Source organism: Dasypus novemcinctus, chromosome 9 (genome assembly GCF_030445035.2).
Source record: "Dasypus novemcinctus isolate mDasNov1 chromosome 9, mDasNov1.1.hap2, whole genome shotgun sequence".
NCBI classification, from domain to species: Eukaryota; Metazoa; Chordata; class Mammalia; order Cingulata; family Dasypodidae; genus Dasypus; species Dasypus novemcinctus.
The window spans coordinates 107,996,223-108,022,559 of NC_080681.1; the positions used below are offsets into that span (position 1 = coordinate 107,996,223).

At 40.2% G+C, this 26,337-nt stretch overlaps 1 protein-coding gene across 1 annotated transcript in view; it reads right to left on the reverse strand.

The window, feature by feature from the left end:
• WDTC1 (WD and tetratricopeptide repeats 1) overlaps window positions 1–26,337 on the reverse strand; it is a 104,256-nt gene that overhangs the window by 69,559 nt on the left and 8,360 nt on the right. Inside the window, exons 2-3 of the mRNA XM_058304042.2 lie at window positions 4,506–4,652; window positions 705–788 (exon numbers count right to left, since the gene is read on the reverse strand). Coding sequence (XP_058160025.1) covers window positions 705–788; window positions 4,506–4,553 — 132 coding nt within the window. The 5' untranslated portion in view covers window positions 4,554–4,652. The remainder of the gene's footprint in view (window positions 1–704; window positions 789–4,505; window positions 4,653–26,337) is intronic.

Consider the following 26,337-nt stretch of genomic DNA (forward strand, 5'->3'; position numbering starts at 1 on the left):
CAAGAGGCAGGAAGCCAGGATTACCAATCGCTGACTGTGGTGTGAAAGCATCTCTGATGATGCCTTGATTTGGACATTTCATAGGCTTGGAACTATAAGCTTTTACCCCAAATAAAGTTCCCATTTCTGGTACAGCAGCCCTTTGGCAAACTACGACATAGACCAAAGGCATGGACTCTCCATTGATGGGTCAGTACAATCCTGGATAAAGTGCTTGGCCTTTTGAACATGTTTCCTTATACCCATTCCCTATCTACCTCTTCACTGCATTGCTCTGAAGCTAAAATAAGAAAGTATATGCATGTATGTGTGCGTGTATATATGCAGATATATACATATATATCCATAAAACAAATACAGGAAAACACTTTAAAAACTCTAAATCTTACATAAAGGTAAGAAAAATTATTATCTGAGCCAATTGTAAAAACAGTGGCATGGAATTAAATAAAAATTTTTAAGCATAAAATAATGAATAAGTATTATAATGTGACCAAAAAATGATCTCTATGTCACCAGGTCAGTCACTGACTTTTGATTTAGATTCATCTATCCAAAAAAACTGCTGGAAGAGCAGGGTAAACCTCAGGGGTGAATTGCAGAAAAAATTTTGTTTATGCCTTGAAAATTTCCAAGAGGATTCTTTGTAGGCAGTAGAAAGAGAGGAGGCCACCTGTATCTAGGGTGCAAACTGGATCTCTTACCTGCAGCTCTGCTTCGAGGCCCAGTCGCCGGATAAAGGGGTCAGTAACATGGTAGCGCCGCTCAAAGCTCAGGGCACCCCGTTCCTGGGGAACAGAAACAAACTCATGGTTTCACTGTTTCAGTTCAACATGGTTTACTATATGTCTATAGTCAGGAACTATCTTTTCTAGCTCCTGTAAGCACTACAAGAGCTAGAAAAGATAATAAGAAATTGGCTTGCAGGACCATACATTCTACTTAGGAAGGAATAAGAGACTAGAAGACAATTTAATGTTCAATTTATTGAGCATTAAATTGTGCTTTTGGCTTAAAAAAAGGAAAAAAGGAAAAAGAGGAAGGAAAGAAAACCTGGAAACAAATAGCAGGGGAATGTTTTCATATTTAGTTTGGAGAGGGTAGACATCATCTTTAAGACACATACTGTAGGGGACACACAAAGGAAAATAATAGCCTGCAAGGTCTCTCTAACTGTATGATTCCTGCCTCTAGGAAATGGTCCCTATCCTGGAGGGCCACCCGGTCTAATGAAATCACACACAAAAGAACCAAAAACAGATAAAGAACCAAAAAGGATTCAGGGATAAATGAAAAAAATATATAACACATAGCGCACATGCACTAAGCACATGGCTTATCAGAGGCACACACTCAATCCTTGATGGTGACTACAGTTTATACTGCATGGCACTCAAATTTTTTTAAAAAATTAATTTTTTAAGCACTTAATGATCTCAAAGAACTTTTTTTTTTCAGATTTTATAAGACACTGGGGGAATAATGGGAAGAAAATGTCACTGTATATACAAGATAATAGATCTTGACAATACAGTGATGAAAGACACAATGCCAAAAACTTTTTAAATGAAAATTTTAAATTAAAATTTTTAAAAATTCAAATTCTTTTAAATTTTTTGTATTTTGTCATTTTTTAAACTATCATTATTTCATTTTCTTATTAATTTTATTCAGTTATTTTGTTGGCTACATTTTTTTTATCCCCCCTTTTGTGGCTTTTTTTTTTTTTTTTTTTTGCATGCTGTCTGCTCTCTGTGTCCATTCACTGTGCACTCTTCCGTACTGTTTTTTTTTGTTGCGTCACCTTGCTAAGTCAGCTCTCTGTGGTGCTTACGGGCCAGGCAGCGCTCCACGGTGTCTGCAGGCTGGGCAGTGCTCCTCAGCATGCGGGTGAGACTGCCTTCACAAGGAGGCCCCAGGACGCAAACCCAAGGCCTCCCATATGGTAGACTGGAGTCCAACTGATTGAGCCACAGCTGCCTCCCCTGCTGGCTACATTTTGAAGAAGTTTTGGATCACAACAGGTTACAACTGTGGCAGGGGAGGATCACTGGTGTGGGGTGTCAGTGATGGGGGATGCATGAGGTTCATCTGGGGCAAATCTATAAGGCATATGAAAGAGTTCAAGTGTTCATGGGCATTGTCACAGTGGATGGAGATCCACACAATAACCAAAAGAATATCTAATTCCCATCCTGAGAAATTCTGCCACATTTTCTAACGGGATAGCAAGATTCCCCCAAGTACAGGGGCAGTGACTAGCGAAGGAGGATGGACCACTGACAGGCCTTTGAGATTGATGACTGTACTTATGAATCATTACTTTTGAAATTGAAACTTAGTCTAGTATTATAGGTTGCCTAAGAGTGACCTCCTGAGAGCCTCCTTGTTGCTCAAGTGTGGTCCCTCTCTAAGCCAAACTCAGAATATAAAGGTATTACCTCCCCACTGGTGTAGGACATGACTCCAGGGATGAGCCTCCCTGGCACCAAAGGATTACTACCAAGCACCTAGCATTATTAGCAATGCAACTGGAAAAAGACCTTGACCAAAAGGGGGAAAGGGAAAAGACAAATGAGTTTATATGGCTAAGAGTCTTCAAAGTGAGTCAGGAGGTCATTTCAGAGGTTATGCTATGCACATGTCAGCAGGACCTCATTGACTGCCACAGAAAATACTGCCTCAAATAGTGGGGCTTCTGAGGGCTCTGGAAACATCCAGACACTATAGGCAGGGCTGACAGCTCAGGAGTTTGGTGGCTTGTCAGTGGGCCCTACCTTGGGATTTATGCTCCCCAATGTGACAGAGTTGGATTCAGTTGTGGTTTCCCTACACATGGCTCTTCTGCCCCTTCTATTTGAGCCTGTAGCTAGTACTAGAGTTGATAGGTTTATGTCCAAGAGACTTAAATTTTGGGGCTTTCAATGTGCCAGTTGGGTCCTGAATCTCAACAGAGTTGCAACAGCTATTCTTGAGTTCACTGGACTCACCTAGGACAACTAACAAGGAGATGATGATGGACAACAACGTTCCAAAGAAACAGAGAGAGTCTATAACTGCAAGCAAGATAGTCCCATCCATCTGCCCCATGGGATCTAAGCCCCCTCTCAGAGGTGGAGTGGGGAATCACCATTCCAGATTCCTCAGATTGGGAAATGAACAATGGACTGGAGTAGACTTACTGTTATTCTACTATAGACTTATTGTTATTCTAGCAATGGAAGAACTTTTATCATTGATGTGGAGGAACTAGCCACTGGAGGTTCTGAGGAGAGGGAGAGGGGAAAAATAAGTGTAATATGGGGGCATTTTCAGGATATTAGAATTGTCCTGAATGATGCTGCAATGACAGATACATGCCATTATATATCTTGTCATAACTTATAAAATTGTGTGGGAGAGAGTTTAAGTTTAAACTATAATGTAAAACTATAGTCCACACTTAGTGGCAATGCTCCAATATGTGTTCATCAAATTGTTTTAGAAAATGTACCAGACTAATGAAGGATGTTGATAATGTGGGAAAGTGTGGGAGGGGTAGGGAGTGGGGCATATGGGAATCCTCTACATTTTTTATGTATCATTTATGTGATCTAAGTATCTTAAAAAAATTTTTTTTTAAATTTTAGCACTTAATGCTTTCAAAGAACTTTTTAATTTCATTTTCAAATCAGCCTGCAGATACATTATCATTTAATAAACAGAAAACTGAGGTACAGAGAGATAAAATGATTAAAGTCTTATAAGTAGTTAATTAGGGCAGTAGTGAGATTAAGCTCCTAATCTGACCTCAGTTTGAGACTCTTACTATAAAAACATATCATGGTTTGGCTGAATCTCCTCCACAAACCTCTGTGGCCCCTTTACTGAGGGTTTCCCTGGCAAAGCCTGGGGCAAGCTCACTAATAGAATGTGACTGCCCAGTCACTCATTCACTGCCCAGTCACTCATTCACGCCACACTGTTGTGTCTTCCGTATACAAACTGCAGAGGACAGGTGCAAGCTTCCTAGGAGATCCTTGAATAAGAGAAGAAAGAGCCTAAATTGAACAGGGATTAAAATTTCCCCAGGTTCTGTTATACATACAACTAAACAGCTGGAACAATTGGAAGAAGTTGAATATATTCCTGCTGCCTCACTGGCCCTTTCTAACACACATTCTTATTCTCATTCTCTCCCTCTTCTCCCTATCTCTCTCTTACACACACACACACACACATACAAATACACATATGTACAACACAGTGGTAGATCTCTTTTCTCACAAACCTCCATTAATTTCAGCCACCCAGGCACAAGTGCTTGGACAGAGTCTTCATGAATTCCATGTTCTGGGTAAAGGAGATCTGGGGTCAAGAGACTTTGATTCTAGTCCTGGGTTTGCCACTAACTACATATGTAGCCTTAGGCAAGTCATCAGCTCTAGACCTCAATTTCTTCATTTGTGAAATGAACCTGTAAAGAAAGGATACCCTGCTCTGGTTTAGAGATCTGAGCTGCTTACCTTGATCTGCCTACAGATGAGGTCTCTAGTTATGTTGACTTTTGCCATCTTCTCTTTAGGGTTCAACAGAAGGAAGCTATAGAAGGATCTTCAGGACCCTTGAGCATTCCAGCAAAGCCCAGGTCCACAAGACACACATTTAATTACCTGGGGAAAAAAATCATCAAACCTTAGGGAGATGGAATAAGGTGGCTTGAGAGCCCTGATTCCACCCCTAAAACAGCCCACCAGCCCACCCAGTGAGGCTAGTGCCTGTGACTCAGGGCATAGTTGGCCAGCCCTGCTCCATATTGTAGAAGAATCTCTAGAAGGGGTGAGGATGTGGATAGTGACTCACAGCCACAAAAAGCAGTGGAACAAACACTGAAGGGACTATGCATGTTTCACCAGAAAATGAAGGATTAGATGTAAATATGAAGGAAGATGGAAGCATGTACTGAAAGTAAGAATAATGCACATAGCTAGAAGACATCAAGTTTCACTTGCTCAATATGCAGAACTTTTAATTATGCTACCAATCCCTGACCCTCTGTGTGGGACTTCCCAAACCAAATAAGTATCACAGACAGAATACTCAATCCTCTAACAGATTCACCAAATTAAAGAATGGAAAGGAAATGTAATGGTGACCATGTCCAAGGTCTAAATTGATGAAGAAATCCCTCTCTAATAGGTAGGCATTTAGTCTCACCACCTCTTTTTTTTTTTTTTTTAAAGATTTCTTTTTATTTATTTCTCCCCCACCCTCCACCCCGTGCCGCGGTTGTTTGTTCTCTGTGTCCATTTGCTTCGTTGTTCTTTGTCTGCTTCTGTTGTTGTCAGCAGCACGGGAATCTGTGTTTCTTTCTGTTGCATCATCTTTCTCCGTGTATGTGGCACCATTCCTGGGCAGGCTGCACTTTCTTTCGCGCTGGGCGGCTCTCCTTATGGGGCACACTCCTTGTGCGTGGGGCTCCCCTAAGGGGGGGACACCCTGTGTGGCACGGCACTCCTTGTGCACATCAGCACTGCGCATGGGCCAGCTCCACACGAGTCAAGGAGGCCCGGGGTTTGAACCGTGGACCTCCCATGCGGTAGACGGACGCCCTATCCACTGGGCCAAGTCTGCTTCCCTCACTACCTCTTGAAGGAACCTATTCCTTTGTCATATAATTGTGATAATTAGAAAAACCTGATAATATCATTTCTGAGAATTTACCATAAGAAACACAAAATACAAGAAATAAAAAAGCTTTCTACAACATCACCCTAATACCAAAGCCAGATAAAGATACTACAAGAAAATTACAGACCAATCTCTCTAATGAACATGGATGCAAAAATTCTCAACAAAATACTTGCAAATCGAATCCAACAGCATGTAAAAAGACACATACATCAAGGTCAAGTGGAATTTATTCCTGATATGGAAGGCTGGTTCAATATAAGGAAATCAATGAATGTATACCACATTAACAAAATGAAGGGAAAAAAACACACGATCATCTCAATCAAGGCAACAAAGGGCATTTAACAAAATCCAGCACCCTTTTTTGATAAAAACACTTCAAAAGATAGGAATATAAGGAAAACTCCTCAATCTGATAAAAGGCATATTTGAAAAACCCACAACCAACATTGTACTCAATGGGGAAAGGTTGATGCTCACTGTCTTAAAGCAAAAAGAAGTAAAAGTCTGTTTGTGGATGACATGATCCTGTACTTGATACTTGTACATGATACTGAAGTATCCACAACAAAGCCACTTGAACTAATAATGAGTTCAGCAAAGTGGCAGGATACAAGATCAAAATGTAAAAATTAGTAATGTTTTTGTACACTTGTACTGAACAATCTGAGGAGGAAATCAGGGAAAAAATTATATTTCCAATAGCAACAAAAAGACTCTAAGACATAGAGACATAGGAATTAATTTAACCAAGAAGAACAGGACCCATACACAGAAAACTACAAAACAATGCTAAAAGAAATTTTAAAACCTCTTAGCAAAAGGAAAGACATTCCGTGTTCATGGATTAGAAGAATAAATATCGTGAAGATGTCAATCTTACCAAAACTGATTTACAGATTCAATGCAGTACCAATTAAAATCCCAACAGTTACTTTACAGAATTAGAAAAGGCAATTACCAAATTCATTTGGAAGGGAAAGTGCACCCAAATAGCCAAAAGTATTCTTAAAAAGAAGAGCGACGTGGAAGGAATTTCAGTGCCTGACCTTGAAAGATATTAGAAAGCTACAGTGGTCAAAACAGCATAGTATGGGCATAAAGACAGATACATCTATCAGTGGAACAGAATTGAGAATCCAGAATAAACCCTCACCTATACAGTCAACTGTTTTTTTTGTTTATTTTATTTATTTATTTCTCTCCCCATTCCCCGCCCCCCCCCCATTGTCTGCTCTGTGTCCATTCGCTGTGTGTTCTTCTGTGTCCACTTGCATTCTTGTCAGTGGCACTGGGAACCTGTGTTGCTTTTTTTGGTTGTATCATCTTGCTGCATCAGCTTTCTGTGTGTGCAGCGCCACTCCTGAGCAGGCTGAGCATTTTTCACATGGGGCAACTCTCCTTGCAGGGTGCACTCCTTGCGTGTGGGGCTCCTCTACGTGCAGGACACCCCTGTGTAGCATGGGACTCCTGGTGTGCATCAGTACTGTGCATGGGCCAGCTCACCACATGATTTGGGAAGCCCTGGGTTTGAACCCTGGACTTCCCATATGGTAAGCAGATGCTCTATCAGTTGAGCCAAATCCACTTCGCAGTCAACTGTTTTTTGACAAACCTACTAAGTTAATGTTAATGGGACAAAACAGTCCTTTCAAAAAACGGTGCTAGGAAAACTGGATATTTATAACCAAAAGAATCAAAGAGACCCATATCTCACTCCCTGTACAAGAATCAACCCAAAAATGGATCAAAGACCTAACTATAAAAGCCAGAACCATAAAACTACTAGAAGAAAATATAGGGAAACATCTTCAAGACCAAGGTTTCTTGGACCTTACATCCAAAGCATGCACAACAAAAGGAAAAAATAGATAAATGGAACCTCCTTAAAATTATACACTTTTGCACCTCACAGGACTTTGTCAAAGGATGAAAAGGCAGCCAACTCATTGGGAGAAAATATTTGGATATCACATACCCGATAAGGGTTTAATATCCAGGATATATAAAGAGATGTTACAACTCAATAATGAAAGACAAACAACCCAATTAAAAAGTGGGCAAAAGACTTGAATAGTCATTTGTCCAAAGAAGAAATATAAATGGCAAAAAAAAAAAACCCACAAACACATGAAAACCTCTCAGCATCACTAATGATTAGGGAAATGCAAATCAAAACTACAAAGAGATATCATTTCACATCTATCAGAATGATCACTATTAAAAAAACAGAGAACTACAAGTGTTGGAGAGCTTGTGAAGAGATAGGAACACTTATGCACTGTTGGTGGGAATGCAAAATGGTACAGTCACTGTGGAGGACTGTTTGGCAGTTCTTAAAGAAGTTGAATATAGACTTGCCATGTGACCTGGAAATACCACTATTGGGTATATACCCAGAAGAACTGAGAGCAGTGACACGAACAGATATCTGCACACCAATGTTCATAGCGACATTGTTCATGAATGACAAAAGTTGGAAAGAACCCAGGTGTTCATCAATGGATGAACGGATAAACAAACTGTGGTGTACTCACACAATGGAATATAACGCAGCTGTAAGAAATAAAGTCATAAAGCATAAGACAACCTAGATGAACCTGGAGGACAATATGTTGAGTGAAGCAAGCCAGACACAAAAGGACAAACATTGTATGATTGCATTACTGTGAACTAAATATATTGTGTAATATATTTTATGATTTCAAAAAAATTTTATATGTATCCAGTATATTTAATTCAGAAGTGGATGTTTTTATTCAACTGTGCTTTCTTTTTATTTTTTAATTGTTTATATTTTCAATTATTAAATGTACAAAATAAAGTAAAAAAAAAAGATGACACAAAAAGAAAACACAATGAGACACAAAACAAACAGGGAGTGGATGTGGCTCAAACGATTGGTTGCCTCCCTCCCAAATGGGAGTGGGAGATTCCGGGTTAGTTCCTGATGTCTCCTAAAAAGAAGATGAGATCATGGTGCATAATTCTTAAAAAAAAAAAAAAAAAAAAGAAAAAGAAAAAAGTTGTCTACCAAAGCACATTCATCACAGATTTTGAAACAGCCAAAATAAATAAATAAACCACCTAAGTTTCTAAAAATAGAAGAATAGTTAAGGTACAGTCATATGATAATATGGAGACATTTGAAAACATAATTATGATATATAAATGCTTATTTCATATCATGTTTATATAATATTTCAGATAAATATTATATAAATGGTAAGTTTCATATTCTAGATACCATATATATACCATATATATATATGTATACATACCATATATATGTTAACACAATAAAAAACTCAGTGGATAATTAGATATTCCCATTTAGCCTGGGTTCTTTGGGGCCAATGATCTATTTTGGGATCATAAGCTCTTAAATGGGGAAGAACCTTCCCTTAAAATCTGTAAGCCATCCAGCATCAAATCTTAGTTAGCATTACCAGAAAGATATGGAAGTTACTGGTATGTCTATTGTGGTACTATTTAGAATCACAAACCGTACATGTTCTAAGAATATCCAGGGATGCCAGTTGAGAACTAGTTTCATGATTGGCTCTGGCCATCAAATTAAAAATGTGAATTTCTCTCTCCAAGCAGGTACTCAGTTTTGTGACTCACAGCGACAAGATACATTGAAACAAACACAGAAGGGGTCATGTACTGCACCAGAGAAAGGATCATCCCTTACCCCCAACACCCTTCCCCTCAGAGGATTGCTGTGAAAGTCAAATGAAATAAGTGAAAAGTTTTTTCTTTAATTTTATTTTGAAAAAAAATTAACGTTATCTGCTAAGAGATAGTAAGTTGCCAAAAATTATGCACTTACTATGTGTCAGGCATTGTGCTAAGTGCTTTATATGTATTTATTCACTTGTCCATCTGTCCATCCATCCATCCCATCTCTCCATCCATCAAACCAATACGCACAGAAGTTCTTTCTCTATGCCTGGTACTGTTACAGGTCCAGGACATACAGCAGTGTACAAAACAAGAAAAGTCTTTGCTTTCACAGTAACTATATTCTAGCAAGAGGGAATAGATAATAATAATAAAAATAAAATAGCCAGTAGTGAAAAGCACTATGATGAAAATAAAACAAGTTGATATGGTACTGAAGAGCTACTTTTAGACTTGAGGTCAAAGATGTAATGGATTTGTAAAATTTTCTGCTGCCCAGCATTTGAACTTCTCCAATATTTTGGAAATGCCCCATCTCATCAGTCTGGTGAGAGGCAGAGCCCCCTTTCACTCTGAAGGAAGATTGCTGGAGGTTGAGATTCTCTTTCTGAGGTTCTCTTGCAGTTAGAGCATGTGCGTATGATCCAAGCTATGGCAACCAAACATATCAGCCCCAGTACTTGAATTGGGATCTGGTGTCACAGAATCAGAGAACCAGATCAGAGTCACAGAATCAGATAGCAAGGGATGGCTATAACGGTCAGTAAGTTCTGGTGCGGCTGGTGATGGTGGTGTAAGCTGGGTAAGTGGTGGTGGCAGCAGTGTCCTCAATGGACTGCAAATGATTTTGGCTGTGGTTCTGGTTGTTTCCCAGTTTTTTTTTATTCTAGCCCATACTTCAAGTCTGGATCTGTAGCCTTCCCAGAATATTAGTTACCCTAATATTCTTTCTTTTTTTTTTTTTTTTTTCCCCTAATATTCTTTCAATTGTCAGCCAGAATTGGTTTCTGTTTCTTACAACTACAAATCTTGTCTGAAGTTTAAGCTGAAACATAAATGACAAGAAGCAGCAAAGAACTGGAGGAAGACTCTTCTGGGGACAATTAGTGCTAATGCCCTAAGGAAGAGCACTTTGAAAGCTTATATAATCATACTCATTGGTGAAAGACCGAGAGCTTTCCTCTCAGAAATAAGACAAGGATGCTCACTTTTGCCACTTTTATTCAGCACAGTATTGGAAATTCTAGCAAGGGAATTAGGCAAGAAAAAGAAAAAAAAGGCATCCCAAATTTTAAAGGAAGAAGTAAAACGATCTTATTCACAGATGTCAATCTTATATCCAGAAACCCAAAAGAATCCATAGGGAAGTAGATGTGGCTTAAGCAGTTAAGTGTCCGCCACCATGGGAGGTCCCGAGTTCAGTTCCTGATGCTTCCTAAAGTAGATGAGCAAAACAGTGCGCTGACACAAAGAGCTGGTGCAGTAAGTCAACACAATAAGAGATACAACAAGCAGGGAGTAGATGTGGCTCAAGTGATTGGGCACTTCCCTCCCACATGGGAGGTCCCAGGTTAGGTTCCTGGTGCATCCTAAAAAAAGAAGATGAGCAGACACAGAGAGTACACAACAAAAAGATAGAGAAAGCAGACAGCAAGTGTAAACAACGAGGGTGGGGAGAAATAAATAAAATAAATCTTAAAAAAAAAAAAGAATCCACAAAAAATTGTTAGAGGTAATAAAAATAATTCAGCCAAGTTGCAGGTGCAAATTCCATACTCAAAAATCAGTTGTAATGGACAGAGAGAGCAGACAATGGGGGAGAAGGGGAGAGAAATAAAAATCAATTGTATTTCTATACACCAGCAAAAAAAAAAAATCTGAAAAGGAAATCCAGAAAACAATTCCACTTACAATAGCATCAAAAAGGAGAGACTTAGAAAAAATTTAACCAAGACTTATACACTGAAAACTATAAAACATTTACTGAAAGAAATTGAAGAAGCTCTAAATGAATGGAAAGACATCCTGTGTTCATGGATTAGAAGTACTAATATTGTTAAGATGGAAATGCTGCCCAAGGCTATATACAGACTCAATGTAATCCCTATTAAAGTTCCAAGGGCTTTTTTTTTTTTTGGCAGAAATGGAAAATTCCACACTCAAATTCATATGGAATTTCAAGGAACCCAGAATAGCAAAAACAATTTTGACAAAGAAAAACAAAGTTGGAAAACTTCACACTTTCTACAAAGCTACCATAGCCAAAACAGTGTGGTTTTAGCAAAAGGATAGACTTATCCTTATAAGGAAATCAAACCACATAGTCCAGTGGAATAAAACTGAGAGCCTAGAAATAAACCCTCACATCTACGGTCAATTGATTTTCAACAAGAGTAACAAGACTATTCATTCAATGCGGGAAAAGTCTTTTCAAATGGTGTAAGGAAAACTGGATATCCACATGAAAAAGAAAGTGGACCCCTACTTCATATCATAAACATTAACTCCAAATGGATCAAAGATTTAAATTTAAGAACTAAAACTATAAAACTCTTAGAAGAAAACACAGGGGAAATCTTAATTTTCTTGGATTTGATAATAATTTCTTAAAGAGGACACCAAAAACACAGGCAACAAAAGGAAAAATAGGTAATTGGACTCTATCAAAATAAAAAACTTTTGTGCAAAGGACACCATCAAGAAAATGCAAAAGGGAGCAGATGTGCCTCAAGCAGTTGAATGCCTGCTTTCCACGTAGGAGGCCCCAGATTTGGTTCCCAGTGCCTCCTAAAAACAAAGGAAAAGAAACAAACTACAAGCAAACAGGCAAAGAAACCAACTCAGGGAAGCTGATGTGGCTCTGTAGTTGAGTGCCCGCTTCCCACATATGAGGTCCCAGGTTCAATTCCCAGCCCCAGTACCAAAAAGAAAAAAAGAAAAGAAAATGCAAAAACAATTCATAGAATGGAAGAAAATATTTACAAAGCATACATCTGCAAAGGGTTTAATATATAAAGAAGTGTTACAACTCAACAACAAAAAAGACAACCCAATTAAGAAATGGGTAAAGGACTCGAATGGACATTTATCCAGAGATAATATATAAATGGCAAATAAGCACATGAAAAGATGCTCAACATCATTGATCAAATGATGCAAATCAAAACCATAAGACACCATGGTATAGACTATAGTTAACAGTAATATTGTAATATTTTACAGCAATTGCAAAGAAGGTACTATATCAATGCTGAGGGTCAATAATGGGGCATTATAAGGGAGTATGGGATTTTTTCCTTTTGGAGTAATGAAAACATTCTGAAATGGAATGAGCTGATGACAGCACAACTCTGTGATTAAATTGAAAGCCACCGGGAAGCAGAATGTGGCTCAAGCAGGTGGGTGCCCCCTACCACGTGGGAGATCTCGGGTTTGGTTCACAGTATCTCCTAAAGAAGATGGGCATGACAGCGAGCTGATGTGATGGGCTGGTGCAGTGAGATGGTGCAATGAAGAGAAACAGCAATGAAACACAGTGAGACACACAAAAAGCAGGGAGGAGAGGTGGCTCAAGTGATTGGGTGCTTCCCTCCTACATGGGAAGTCCCAGGTTCAGTTCCCAGTGCCCCCTGGAAAAAAAAAAAAACAATGAGGGGGGCAGAAATAAAAATAAATCTTAAAACCAAACAAACAGGGAAGTGGATGTGGCCCAACTGATAGAGCTTCCGCCTACCATATGGGCCTACCATATGGGTTCAGTCCCTGGGGCCTCCTGGTGAAAAAGAAGAAGTAAAAGCATGCCTACACAACAAGCCAGTGCCCATGAGAGTGCCCACGTAGTGAGCCAGTGCCTACACGAGTGCCCGTGTGAATCCCTGCGTGGTGAGCCATGCAGCAAGATGATGACACATCAAAAGAGAGACAAGGGGAGAGTCAAGGTGAAGCACAGCAGAAACCAGGAACTGAGGTGGCACAATTGACAGGGAACCTCTCCTCCAACCAGAGGTCTCCAGGATTGAAATCGGTGAATCCTAGAGGAGAGAACATGAGAAGAGAAGACAACACAGACAGCAAAAATAGCAGGGCAGGAGGAAGGGAAGGGGGGAGGAAATAAATTTAAAAAACAAATAAACAAACAAAGAAACAGAGCCACTGAATATATACTTGGTCAAAATGTAAAAGGCAGGGGACCATAGAATACATTGAACCCCATGGTAACTGATAGATTGTGGTTAACAGTACAAATATGAGAATGTTCTCTCATGAACTATAACAAATATATAATACTAATACATGATCTTAATAATAGGATGGTTTGTGGGAAAAATACAGCAAATATAAGCTATGGACTATAGATAGCAGCAATATTATAATGATGTTCTTTCATCTAACAAATATGTCACAACAAAATAAGGTGGTAGAGTTGGGGTGATGTATGGGAATCCTGTATGGTATGCATGATTGTTTTGTTAACTCACAACTTGTTAAATTAAAAAAAAAAATGGGCAAAGAACTTGAATAGACATTTTTCCAAAGAAGATATATGAAAGGCCAATAAGAACATGAAAAGATGTTCAACATCATTAATCATTAGGGAAATGTAAATCTAAAACACAAATGAATCTGTCCCCTGGGATCTAAGTCTGCTCTCAATCAGAAACAGAGTGGACAACACCATCCCCAAATCCTCGAGACTGAGAAATGGATAAATACAAGGGGGGAATACAACTATGGACTACAGCATTATTATTCTAGCAATAGACTTTATTATTCTAGCAATGGAAGAACCTGTATCATTGATATAAAGGCAGTGGCTACCAGAGGTTCTGAGAAGAGGGAGAGGGAAGAACAGGTGTAACATGGCTAATTTTGGGGATATTGTAATTGCCTGTATGGCATTTCAATGACAAATACAGGCCATTATACATTTTGTCAAAACCTATAAAATTGTGTGGTACAACTTGTAAACTATAAACTATAGTCCATGGTTAGTAGCAATGCTTCAATATGTTTATCAACTGTAAAAATTTTACCACACTAACGAAAGATGTTGTTAATGGGGGAAAGTGTGTGTGTGTGTGTGGAATATATGGGAATCCTATAAATATATTTTATTTAGGTACCAGGGCTAGGGATTAAACCTGGGACCTCATTTGTGGGGAGCCAGTGCTCAATCACTGAGCCAAATCAGCTTCCCTGAGTTGGTTTATTTTCATTTGTTTTGCTTGTTCTTTTTTTTTTCAGGAGGCACTGGGAACAAACCTGGGACTTCCAATGTGGAAAGCAGGCACTCAACTGCTCAAGCCACATCTGCTCCCTCCTCTATATTTTTTATGTAACATTTAAGTAATCTAAACCTTCTTTAAAAATAAAAAAAAAATTTAAAAATTTAAAAACCCACAATTAGGTACCATTGTATACCACTAAGGATGCTATAATCAAAGAGACAGAAAATAACAAGTGTTGGCGAGTAGGTGGAAAAATTGGCACAATCACATATTGTTGGTAGGAATGTACAATGGCATAGCCACTATGAAAAATAATTTGGCAGTTCCTCAAAAGTTTAAACATAAAATTACCAAGTGACCCAGGAATCCAAATTCAAATGAATGGAAAGAAGGTACTCAAATAGATACTTGTATGCCAATGTTCATGGCAATATTATTTACAATAGCCAAAAGGTGGAAAAACCTAAATGGCCATTGACAGATGAATGGATAAACAGTATGCAGTATATCCATATAGTGGTATATAATTCAACCATAAAAAATGAAATTCTGATATATGCTACAACATGGATGAACCTTGAAAACATCACACTAAGTGAAATAAACCAGACACAAGTACAAATACTTTATGATTTCACTTATATGAAGTATCTCAAAATAAGAACATTCATAGAGATAGAATATAGATTAGGTTACCAGGGGATAGGTGGAGGAGGAATGGGGAGTTATTGTTTAATGGGCACAGAGTTTCACTTTAGAAGACAAAAAAATTTTTGGATGTTGATGGTTGTACGACTTTGTGAATGTAATTAATGCTACTGAATTGTACATTTGAAAGTTGTTAAAATGGGGAAGAGGATGTGGCTCAAGTGATTGAGCTCCCACCTACCACATGGGAGGTCCTTGGTTCAGGTCCCAGTCCCTTCTAAAGAAGATGAGCAAGACAGAAAGCTGACACAACAAGATGACACAAGGGATACAAGAAGGGAAACATAATGAGAGACACAGTAAAGCAAGGAGCAGAGGTGGCTCAAATCATTAGGCACCTCCCTCCCACATGGGAGGTCTCAGGTTTGGTTCCCGGTGACTCCTAAAAATAAAGGACGATGAGCACACAACCAACAGACAGCAAATGTAAACAATGAGGGGGTGGGAGAAATAAATCTTTTTAAACAGGTTGTTAAAACAGTAAATTTTATGTTATATATATTTTACAATTTTTTTTATGTAAAAAAAAAAAAGCTTACATGGTAAAAGCTATTATCACCACTCTACAGATGAGGCAACATTCAGGAACATGAAGCAGTTTTCCCAGCATCACAGATGCTAATAAACTGAAGCTGGAGCAGGGACTCAAACCCAGTGCTGTTCTTGTTTTTAGATTTATTTATTTGTTTATTTATCTCCCGCCCCCGGTTGTCTGTTCTCTGTGTCTATTTGCTGCGTCATCTTCTCTGTCTGCTTCTGTTGTTGTCAGCAGCACAGGAATCTGTTTCTTTTTTGTTGCGTCATCTTGTGTCAGCTCTCCGTGTGGGCAGTGCCATTCTTAGGCAGGCTGCACTTTCTTTTGCACTGGGTGGCTCTCCTTACAGGGCGCACTCCTTGCGTGTGTGGCTCCCCTACATGGGGGACACCCCTGTGTGGCAGGGCACTCCTTGCGCGCATCAGCACTGTGCGTGGGCCAGCTCCACACGGGTCAAGGAAGCCCAGGGTTTGAACCACGGACCTCCCATGTGGTAGACGGATGCCCTAACCACTAGGCCAAGTCCGCTTCCCCCAGTGCTGTTTGATTCAAAAGCTCACACTCTTAACCACCATACTATGTAACCACTGAATTTTCTAGAATAACGATCACTAAGAGATTCACTACACCAAAAGAGCCAACTAAATTGCCACTATTCCTTCATTAATTTTCTTTTTTTTTTTTTAAAGATTTATTTATTTTATTTAATTTCCCCCCCTCCCCTGGTTGTCTGTTCTTGGTGTCTATTTGCTGCGTCTTGTTTCTTTGTCCGCTTCTGTTGTCGTCAGCAGCTCGGGAAGTGTGGGCGGCGCCATTCCTGGGCAGGCTGCTCTTTCTTTTCACGCTGGGCGGCTTTCCTCAGGGGCGCACTCCTTTGCGCGTGGGGCTCCCCCACGCAGGGGACACCCTTGCGTGGCACGGCACTCCTTGCGCGCATCAGCACTGCGCATGGCCAGCTCCACACGGGTCAAGGAGGCCCCGGGGTTTGAACCGTGGACCTCCCATGTGGTAGACGGACGCCCTAACCACTGGGCCAAAGTCCGTTTCCCATCATTAATTTTCTTAAAACGTTAAATGAGTACTAAGTGTAAAGCACTATGAAATAAAAGACATAGAATCTACATAGAGTTCAGAATCAAAGGCAAAGAGCTATAGCTGAGACTGGTGTGTTGCTTGTAAGTCCTAAAAGCAGCAAGAGCAGAAAAAACAAAGAAACAAATAAGAAACCACTGCTATTCAGGCAAATGGTAAAATGGAAGTTGGGACTTAAAACAACATCAGGGAAGCAGGGAAGCAGATTGAACCTGGAACCTCATGTGAGAAGCCAGTGCTCAACCACTGAGTCACATCAGCTCCCCTGAGTTAGTTTTTTCATTTGTTTGCTTGTTGTTTAATTTTAGGAGGTACCGGAAACTGAACGTGGGACCTCCCATGTAGGAAGCAGGCACTCAACTGTTTGAGCCACATCTGCTCCCCTCAGTTAGCACTCTGATGAACATTTCTGCTCCTATGCTGAGAAGAAATGATAGCATACTGGCAGATTGCTCATCTTAGAGCAGGGCCCCAAATTCTCCTCTCTCAAAAGCACAAGGATTAGTGCCTTTCTGCAAACTTTTACAAGCAGACAAATATAACTGGAAATACTTCTAAGGAGACATTACTTAGAAGGTTCACATCCTAAGAGGAAAACACCCTCACTTTACCAAGGGGTAGAGCTAGTTTCATACTTTAGTCCAAAAGTCTCTCAAACACCAATATTCAGATCAATGAATCAATAATTATTTGAAGAAGGATGATGAGATTAATCATGACCAAATCTTAAAAGTAGTATTCAAAAAAATTTCTTTATTTCCCCCCTCAAAGCATTATTTTAAGGAGGGCTCTGAAATAATCAATTCTACAGAGTAAAGAACTCATCATTATGGAAAGATATCAATGAGAGCTTTGGAATTGATGACAAAGAAGTTATGTATACACTCAAACACCAGAAAGACTATATCAAGGAGATGTCTATCTCTGGTGCAGTATACAAATTATGTAATGTTCAATTCTGCCCATAGGCAAAGAGCCTGAATACCTCAAGAATTCATAAAATAAAATTTTTAATGCCCATTATGCACTGTGCTAGACTTTAACAGAAGAGAACAAGTCAAACACCCTTCCCTTCAAGAGCATACAAAATAGTTGTCATTAACCGAATACCAGCGGCACCAAGGCTATTACAATGAGAGCACCACAGAGGGACTGAAAGAGGGTAATTTAAGTGGATGACTCAAATGAATAGCTAGGGCAGTAAATTCAGAAAGAGTAATAAATCAAATCTTGTTTATACTTATTTATTCACACATTTTAGAAGAAAGCACAAAAATGATGGTGGGGAAACAAATTAAACATGAGAATAAAGCAAAAAAGAAAACTTCGAAATCAACAATGGAAAATGGGGCCTTGAACAGATCTTGGGCAACTGTAATAGTGTATTCTTCATTCTAAGAAGTGCACCGTTAACTAAATATACACTGATAGTTACAAAGCATTAAAATTGAGGGCTAATTTGTTTGCAGAACATAAATGTTCAACAATAACTTTCTCTAACTAGACTACAAAGGTTTAAGAATGGCACCTACTGTAATTTAGGATATTGCATGCCAGCTCTTAACACTCAGTGAAAAGGAGAAAGAAATAAGCTGATTTCTGGGAGCCAGAAATATGAAAAACCTAAGGCACAGAGAAAGCATATAAGAAGAATGTTATATTGGAAATATAAGCTGGCATGCAGATGTTATACCTCTCAAAAGGTATTCTATTCCTGGATCTCTAAAATGCCTAGTATGCCATCATTTAATCCCATCCCTTTCACTAAATTTAACCCAGACTACTGGGAAATTTTCTTCTACAGGCAGATTCTACTACTGTAAAGGAAGCTCAAAAGAAAGTTGAATTAACACTCTGACCTGGAGAAATTAGTTTATTTTACAAAGTAAAGGGTACCAGTTATATGACACCCTGAGGTTAAACAGGTTTTTTTTAAACATTAAAACAAAGTATATGGGAAGCGAATTTGGCTCACTGGATAGAGAGTCCGTCTACCACATGGGAGGTCCAGGGTTCAAACCCAGGGCCTCCTGACCTGTGTGGTGAGCACAAGGAACGCCCTGCCATGCAGGGGTGCCCCCATGTAGGGGAGCCCCACATGCAAGGAGTGTGCCCCATAATGAGAGCTGCCCTGCGCAAGGAAAGCACAGCCTGCCCAGGTGTGGCACCGCACATACGGAGAGCTGACGTAGCAAGATGACGCAACAAAAAGAGACACATTGCCGGTGCCACTGACAAGAATCCAAGCGGACACAGAACACACAGCAAATGGACAGAGACAGCAGACAACAGGGTGCGGGGAGAGAAATAAATAGAAAATAAGTCTTTAAAAAAAAAAACAACCCACAGTATATCTGTGAAGATTACTCTTCTGGAACCAATGACTGAATGGTAATATCCAAACAAACATGAGAAACCACCCATTTCATGTGTGCAATAGTCCTGGTTTAGGCTCTAGATAATATAAAAGAAAGAGAAACAGAGTTAAAACAGGCACCTAGGCCTGAATTCCAGCCCTGTTATTCTGCCCATTAATACCTTTTTTTGGACAAGTTACTTAACCTTTCTGAGTTTTAATTTCCTCATTTGTAAAATAGGGATAGTACCTACTTCAACAGATTGTTGTGAGGAATAAATAAAATAAATATAAAAGTACAAAATAGTGCCTGGTCGTATTAGGTACTCAACAAATGTTAGCCAAAATTGAATTCTACTAAGATCTGATAACTCCTGTTATATATGCTTAGTGAGCAGCATGGGTTACAACATTTATTCTTCACTTTCCTCCTGGAAAAACACAGTTGACACTGGGCATTCTGTTGTAGGATGCTGGGGCACGCAGTGGTGTAGGATATCTTTATCACCTCTGCCAGCTTTGAAATACAAAATCAGGGGGAAAAAAATTAACTTTGTTAAAAACAAAGAACTCTGCACAAAAACTTGTACATGACTGTTTTTAGCAGCATTATTCACAATAGGCAAATGGTGAAAACAACCCAAAAGTCCAACAACTGGTGAATGGATAAACAAAAATGTAATATATCCATACAATGGAATCTTACTTGGACAAAAATAGAAATTAAGTACTGGCGTTACAACATGGGTGAACTTTGAATACATTATGCCAAGTAAAAAAAGCCAGTCCCAAAAGAACACATATGGTTTGATTCCATTTATATGAAATGTACAAAATAGGCAAGTCTATAGAAATAGAAAGTAGATTAGGGGAGTGAATGTGGCTCAAGCAACTGAGCTCCTGCCTACTACAAGGGAGGTCCATGGTTCAGTTCCCGGTGCCTCCTAAGGACAGTGAGCTGGCATGACAGGTGGGCCTGGCAAGCTTATACAAGATGACCCAACAAAAGATACAAGAAAAAAATATGAGAGGTACAACAAAGCAGGGGGCAGAGGTTCCTGGTGCCTCCTAAAGAAAATGAGCAAGACAGTGAGCTGACATGATGGGCAGGAGTGGCAAGCTAACACAACAAGGTTTCGCAACAAGAGACACAAGAAGAAAAAACATAATAAGAGATACAGTAAAGGAGGAACGGAGGTGGTTCAAACAATTAGGAGCCTCCCTCCCACACTGGAGGTCCTGGGTTCAGTTCCTGATGCCTCCTAAAGACACAGCACACAGCAAGTGTAAACAATGAGGGGGTGAGGAAAAAGAAATAAATAAATCTTGAAAAAAAAAAGTAGAGTAGTAGTTCCTTACACTGGTGGGGATGAGGGGAAAGAGTGATACTAAAGGATATGGATTTTTTTTTTGGGGGGGGAAGAAAGTCACATAATATAAAATTAATCATTTTAAAGTATATAATTCAATAGTATTTGGTATATTCATAATGTTGTGAAACCGCCACATCTGTCTAGTTCCAAAACAGTTTTTTTCACTCTAAAATAAAGCCCCTTACCCATTAAGCAGTTAATCTCCATTCCTCCCTGCCCCACCAGCACCTGGAAATGACTAATTTACAAACTATGGATATATCTATTCTAGATATTTCATATCAATGGAATCATACAATTTGTGGTCTTTTTGGTCTAGCTTCTTTTGCTCAGCATGTTTTCAAGGTTCATCTACTTTGTAGCATGTATCAGTGCTTTATTCCTTTTCTATTTTTTTTATAAAGATTTATTTACTTATTTCTCTCCCCTTTCCCCCCAGTTGTCTGCTCTCAGTGTCTATTCGCTGTGTGTTCTTCTGTGACCACTTCTATCCTTATCAGCAGCACCGGGAATCTGTGTTTCTTTTTTTTGAGTCATCTTGTTGTGTCAGCTCTCTGTGTGTGCGGTGCCATTCTTGGGCAGGCTGCACTTTCTTTCCCGCTGGGCGGTTCTCCTCATGGGGTGCACTCCTTGCACGTGGGGCTCCTGCCCTACGTGGCAGGGCACTCCTTGTGCGCATCAGCACTGAGCATGGGCCAGCTCCACACGGGTCAAGGAGGCCCAGGGTTTGAACCGCGGACCTCCCATGTGATAGGCGGATGCCCTATTCATTACACCAAGTCCACTTTCCGCTTCATTTCTTTTGATTCATCCACTGACAGAATGGACATTTGGGCTGTCTCCACATTTTGCTATTATGAATAGTGCTGCTATGAACATTTGTGTACAGATATTTGTTTTCAATTCTTTGGAGGTAGATACTTAGGAGTCAAACTAACTTTCTGAGAAACTGCCAAAATGTTTTCCACAGCGTCTGCACCATTTTACATTCCCACCAGCAATGCACAAGAGTTCCAATTTCTACACATCTTCTTCAGCACGTGCTATTTTCCATTTTTGTTTTTTGTTTTATTTTTTTGTTTCTACTATAGCTATCCTAGTGGGTGTGGAATAGTATCTCACCGTGGTTCAATTTTCTTTTTAAGGTGATGATTGTGCATATCTGTGAGCATACTAAAAATCACTGAAGTGTACACTTTAAATGGGTAAATTGTATGGCACATGAATTATATCCCAAGAAAGGTGTTATATAAAGGAAACAAAAAAAAAACCAAAGGAAATACTGATGCAGGCCAACAACATGGATGAATCTCACAGTCATTATGCTGAGCAACAGAAGCCAGACATACAGGCAAAACTATAGTGAAAAAAATCGAACAGTGTTGTCTATTGGCTTGGGATTTGACAAGGTAAGGATACAAGAACTTTCTAGAGAGAGAGAAAGGTTCTATATCTTGATGGGTGTATGGGTTCCATGAGTATATCCATTTATCAAAATTGCATAATCAAGATTTGTGCATTTCAGTGTTTATAAATTTTGCCTAAAAAAGAGAAAAGAAATAGGGTGGGAAGGAGAAGTGGGAAGAGATATAGGTGAAACAAGAATGGAAGAACGTCAACAGTTGTTGAAATAGGATGATGGGTGCATGGGGGTTCATTATCATACTATTCTGTTTACTTTGTGTATATCTGGAGTGCTTCCTAATTTTTAAAATCTTTCTTTTCTATTATAAAGTCATTAAAACACAGAAGAATGATTAATGAAATAGGAAACCATTCCTCATATATGGTTAACAAATCAGATTCAAGACATATATATGGGGAAGTGGATGTGGCTCAGGTGACTGGGCTCCCACTTCCACATGGGAGGTCGATGGTTCAGATCCCAGTGCCTTCTAAAGAAGACAGCACGCTGGTGCAACGGGCAGACATGATAAGCTGACACAACAAGAGATACAAGAAGAGGGAATGAGAGGCACAACAAAGCAGGGAGCAGAGGTTCCCGGTGCCTCCTAAAGAGGACAGTCAGCTGGTGTGATGGACAGGCTGGTCAGCTGATGTGACAAAATGATGCAAGAGAGGTGGGGAGGAAAGACGTGAAAGATACAACAGGGCAGGGAGTAGAGGTGGCTCGAGAGATTGGGCACCTCCTTCCCACACCCGAGGGTCCCAGGCTCAGCTCCTGGTACCCTAAAAAGAAACAAGGAAGATGAACAGACATAGTAAGTGCAAACAACAAGGGGGGTGAGGAGAACTAAATAAATCTTTAAAAAAATTTTTTTAAAAGACATATATATGGTCATCCCATTCCAGGAGAGGGAGGGACCAGAAGTCAAACCAAAAAGTGCACATATCAGGAAGCAGATGTGGCTCAAGCATTTGGGCTCCTGTCCACCATATAGGAGGTCCAGGGTTCAATTCCTGGGGCCTCCTGGTGAAGGCAAGCTGGCCCACACAGGAGCACTGGCCCACACAGAAGTGCTCGCCTGCACGGAGAACGGGCACAGCAAGATGACACAACAAAGAAAAAGGCACAGAGGAGAAACAATAAGAGACACAGAAGACCAGGAAGCTGAGGTGGTACAAGAGATTGAGTGCCTCTCTCCTACTCTGAAGGGTCCCAAGATTGGTTCCTGGTGCCTCCTAAAGTGAAGACAAGCAGACATAGAAGAACACACAGCGAATGGACACAAAGAGCAGAGAGGAAGTGCAAAACAATGGGGGGAATAAATAAATCTATTTTAAAAAGTGCACATATCTTTGATGATATGACTAATAGGCTATGCAGTAAAATGTTATCCAGTGGTCATTTGTGTGGTAGGATGACAGGTGATTTTGTTTCTTTCTGTTCCTCTGTATTTTCTAAATTTTTTATAGTAAATTTTTATTATCTGTATACTAGGGATATATAGTAATATTCATCTCATATGATTATTATTTTTTTAAACTTGGGTCACAATGTCTATTTTAAAATTTTTTATGACTAAAACTGTAAATATTCAGTAAATATGAAAATCTGAGAATATTTTCCTTAGGCTGTCATAAGGCTTTCTCCCAATTCTATTTTACTGCAACTTTAAAAAAGTCCCATTTCCAGTCTGAAAATTGAGATGCATGTGCCCCAAATGGCTGAAAATAAATACAACAAGAAAGGCAAAAGTTGTAAAGCTAAGAGCATGAAATAGACTCTAAGACAGGGATTCTTAACCTTTTTTCGCTCCATAGAGCCCTTCGCCAGCTAGGTGAAAACCACGAATCCCTTACTAAGTCCACACTATACTGTGTATTATTTAACAAATATATCATACCTGTACCAACATGTCCCCACAAGAATAATGTTTCTTTAAAATTTTCAATTCACTCTCGCAGACGGAGAGGTCAATGGAACCCTGGTTAAGAATCCCTGCTCTAGGGAAACGGACTTTGGCCCAGTGGTTAGGGCGTCCGTCTACCACATGGGAGGTCCGCGGTTCAAACCCCGGGCCTCCTTGACCCGTGTGGAGCTGGCCATGCGCAGTGCTGATGCGCGCAAGGAGTGCCGTGCCACGCAAGGGTGTCCCCCGCGTGGGGGAGCCCCACGCGCAAGGAGTGCGCCCGTGAGGAAAGCTGCCCAGCGTGAAAAGAAAGTGCAGCCTGCCCAGGAATGGCGCCGCCCACACTTCCCGTGCCGCTGATGACAACAGAAGCGGACAAAGAAACAAGACGCAGCAAATAGACACCAAGAACAGACAACCAGGGGAGGGGGGGAAATTAAATAAATAAATAAATCTTTAAAAAAAAAAAAAAAAAAAAAAAAGAATCCCTGCTCTAAAAGAAAGTCTTGGAAATACCCAAAGTGAACTCCTCATAGGGTTGTTGTGAGGTTTAAACAGGATAAATGGGGAAGTGGACATGGTTCAACTGATAGAGCATTCATCTATCAGTAGGAGGATCCTGGGCTCGATCCCCAGGGTCTCTTGACCCGTGTGGTAAGTTGGCTCACGCGCAATGCTGTAGGGGTGCTCCATGTGCAAGGAGTGTGCCGTGCAAGGAGAGCAGCCCCACATGAGAAAAAAAAAAAAGCGCAGCCTGCCCAGGAGTGGTGCTGCACACACGGAGAGATGATGCAGCAAGATGACACAACAAAAAAGAGACGTAGTTTCCCAGTGCTGCCAGATAATGCAAGCAGACACAGAAGAACACACAGTGGCGAGGGGTGGGGAGTAAGGGGAGAGAAATAAATAAATCTTTAAAAAACAAAACAAAAAAACCCCAGGATAAATGGTGCAAATAAATGCCTAAGCATGATACTTGTACAGCAATGTTCATAGCAGTTCTATTCACAATAGCCAAAAAGTAGAAACAACCCACATGTCTATCAACAGATGAATGGATAAACAAAATGTGGTACATATCGGCGGCGGACTTGGCCCAGTGGTTAGGGCGTCCGCCTACCACATGGGAGGTCTGTGGTTCAAACCCCCAGCCTCCTTGACCCGCGTGGAGCTGGCCCATGTGCAGCGCTGATGTGCACAAGAAGTGCCATGCCATGCAGGGGTGTCCCCCCCATAGGGGAGCCCCACCCTCAAGGAGTGTGCCCCGTAAGGAGAGCCGCCCAGCGTGAAAGAAAGTGCAGCCTGCCCAGGAATGGTGCCGCACACACGGAGAGCTGACACAACAAGATGATGCAACAAAAAGAAACACAGATTCCCGTGCCACTGACAACAACACAAGCAGACAAGGAAGATGATGCAGCAAATAGACACAGAGAACAGACAACCAGGGGTAGGGGCGGGGGGGAGAGAAAAATAAAATAAAAAAATAAATCTTTAAAAAAAAATGTGGTACATACCTACAAATATTATGTATTTAGCACCACTGAAAGTGGCTAAAATGATTAAATTTAGGTGTACATACTATCATAATATAATTTTTAAAAAAAATTTCTCTCCCCTTCCCCCTGCCCCAGTTGTCTGCTCTCTGTGTCCATTCACTGGGTGTTCTTCTGTGACTGCTTCTATTCTTATCAGTGCACCAGGAATCTGTGTTTCTTTTTGTTGCATCATCTTGCTGTGTCAGCTCTCTGTGTGTGCAGCGCCATTCTTGGGCAGGCTGCACTTTCTTTCATGCTGGACAGCTCTCCTTACGGGGCACACTCCTTGCATGTGGGGCTCCCTTACTTGGGGGACACCCCTGCATGGGACAGCACTCCTTGTGCGCATCAGCACTGCACATGGGCAAGCTCCACACAGGTCAAGGAGGCCCAGGGTTTGAACTGCAGACCTCCCATGTGGTAGGCAGACGCCCTATCCATTGGGCCAAGTCTGCTTCTCCCATAATATAATTGAACAACACAGAGAGTAAACCCTACAGCAAACTATAGACTATAGTTAATAATATAAATATAATAATAATAATGTTACATCACTGTATCAAAGGGATCATATTAATGCAAAATATTAAAGGGAAAACCATGGGGGGAGGATATAGGAACACTGTACTCTGCATTTTTCTGTACACTTAAAAAAATGAAGGAATGTTCTGATATATATTACAACATGAACAAAACTTTAAAAGCACACTTAGTGAAAGAAGCCAGTCACAAAAGACCACATATTATAGGATTCCACTTATATGAATGTCCAAAACAGACAAATCTATAGAGACATAAGATGATTAGAGGAAGCAGACGTGACTCAACTGATA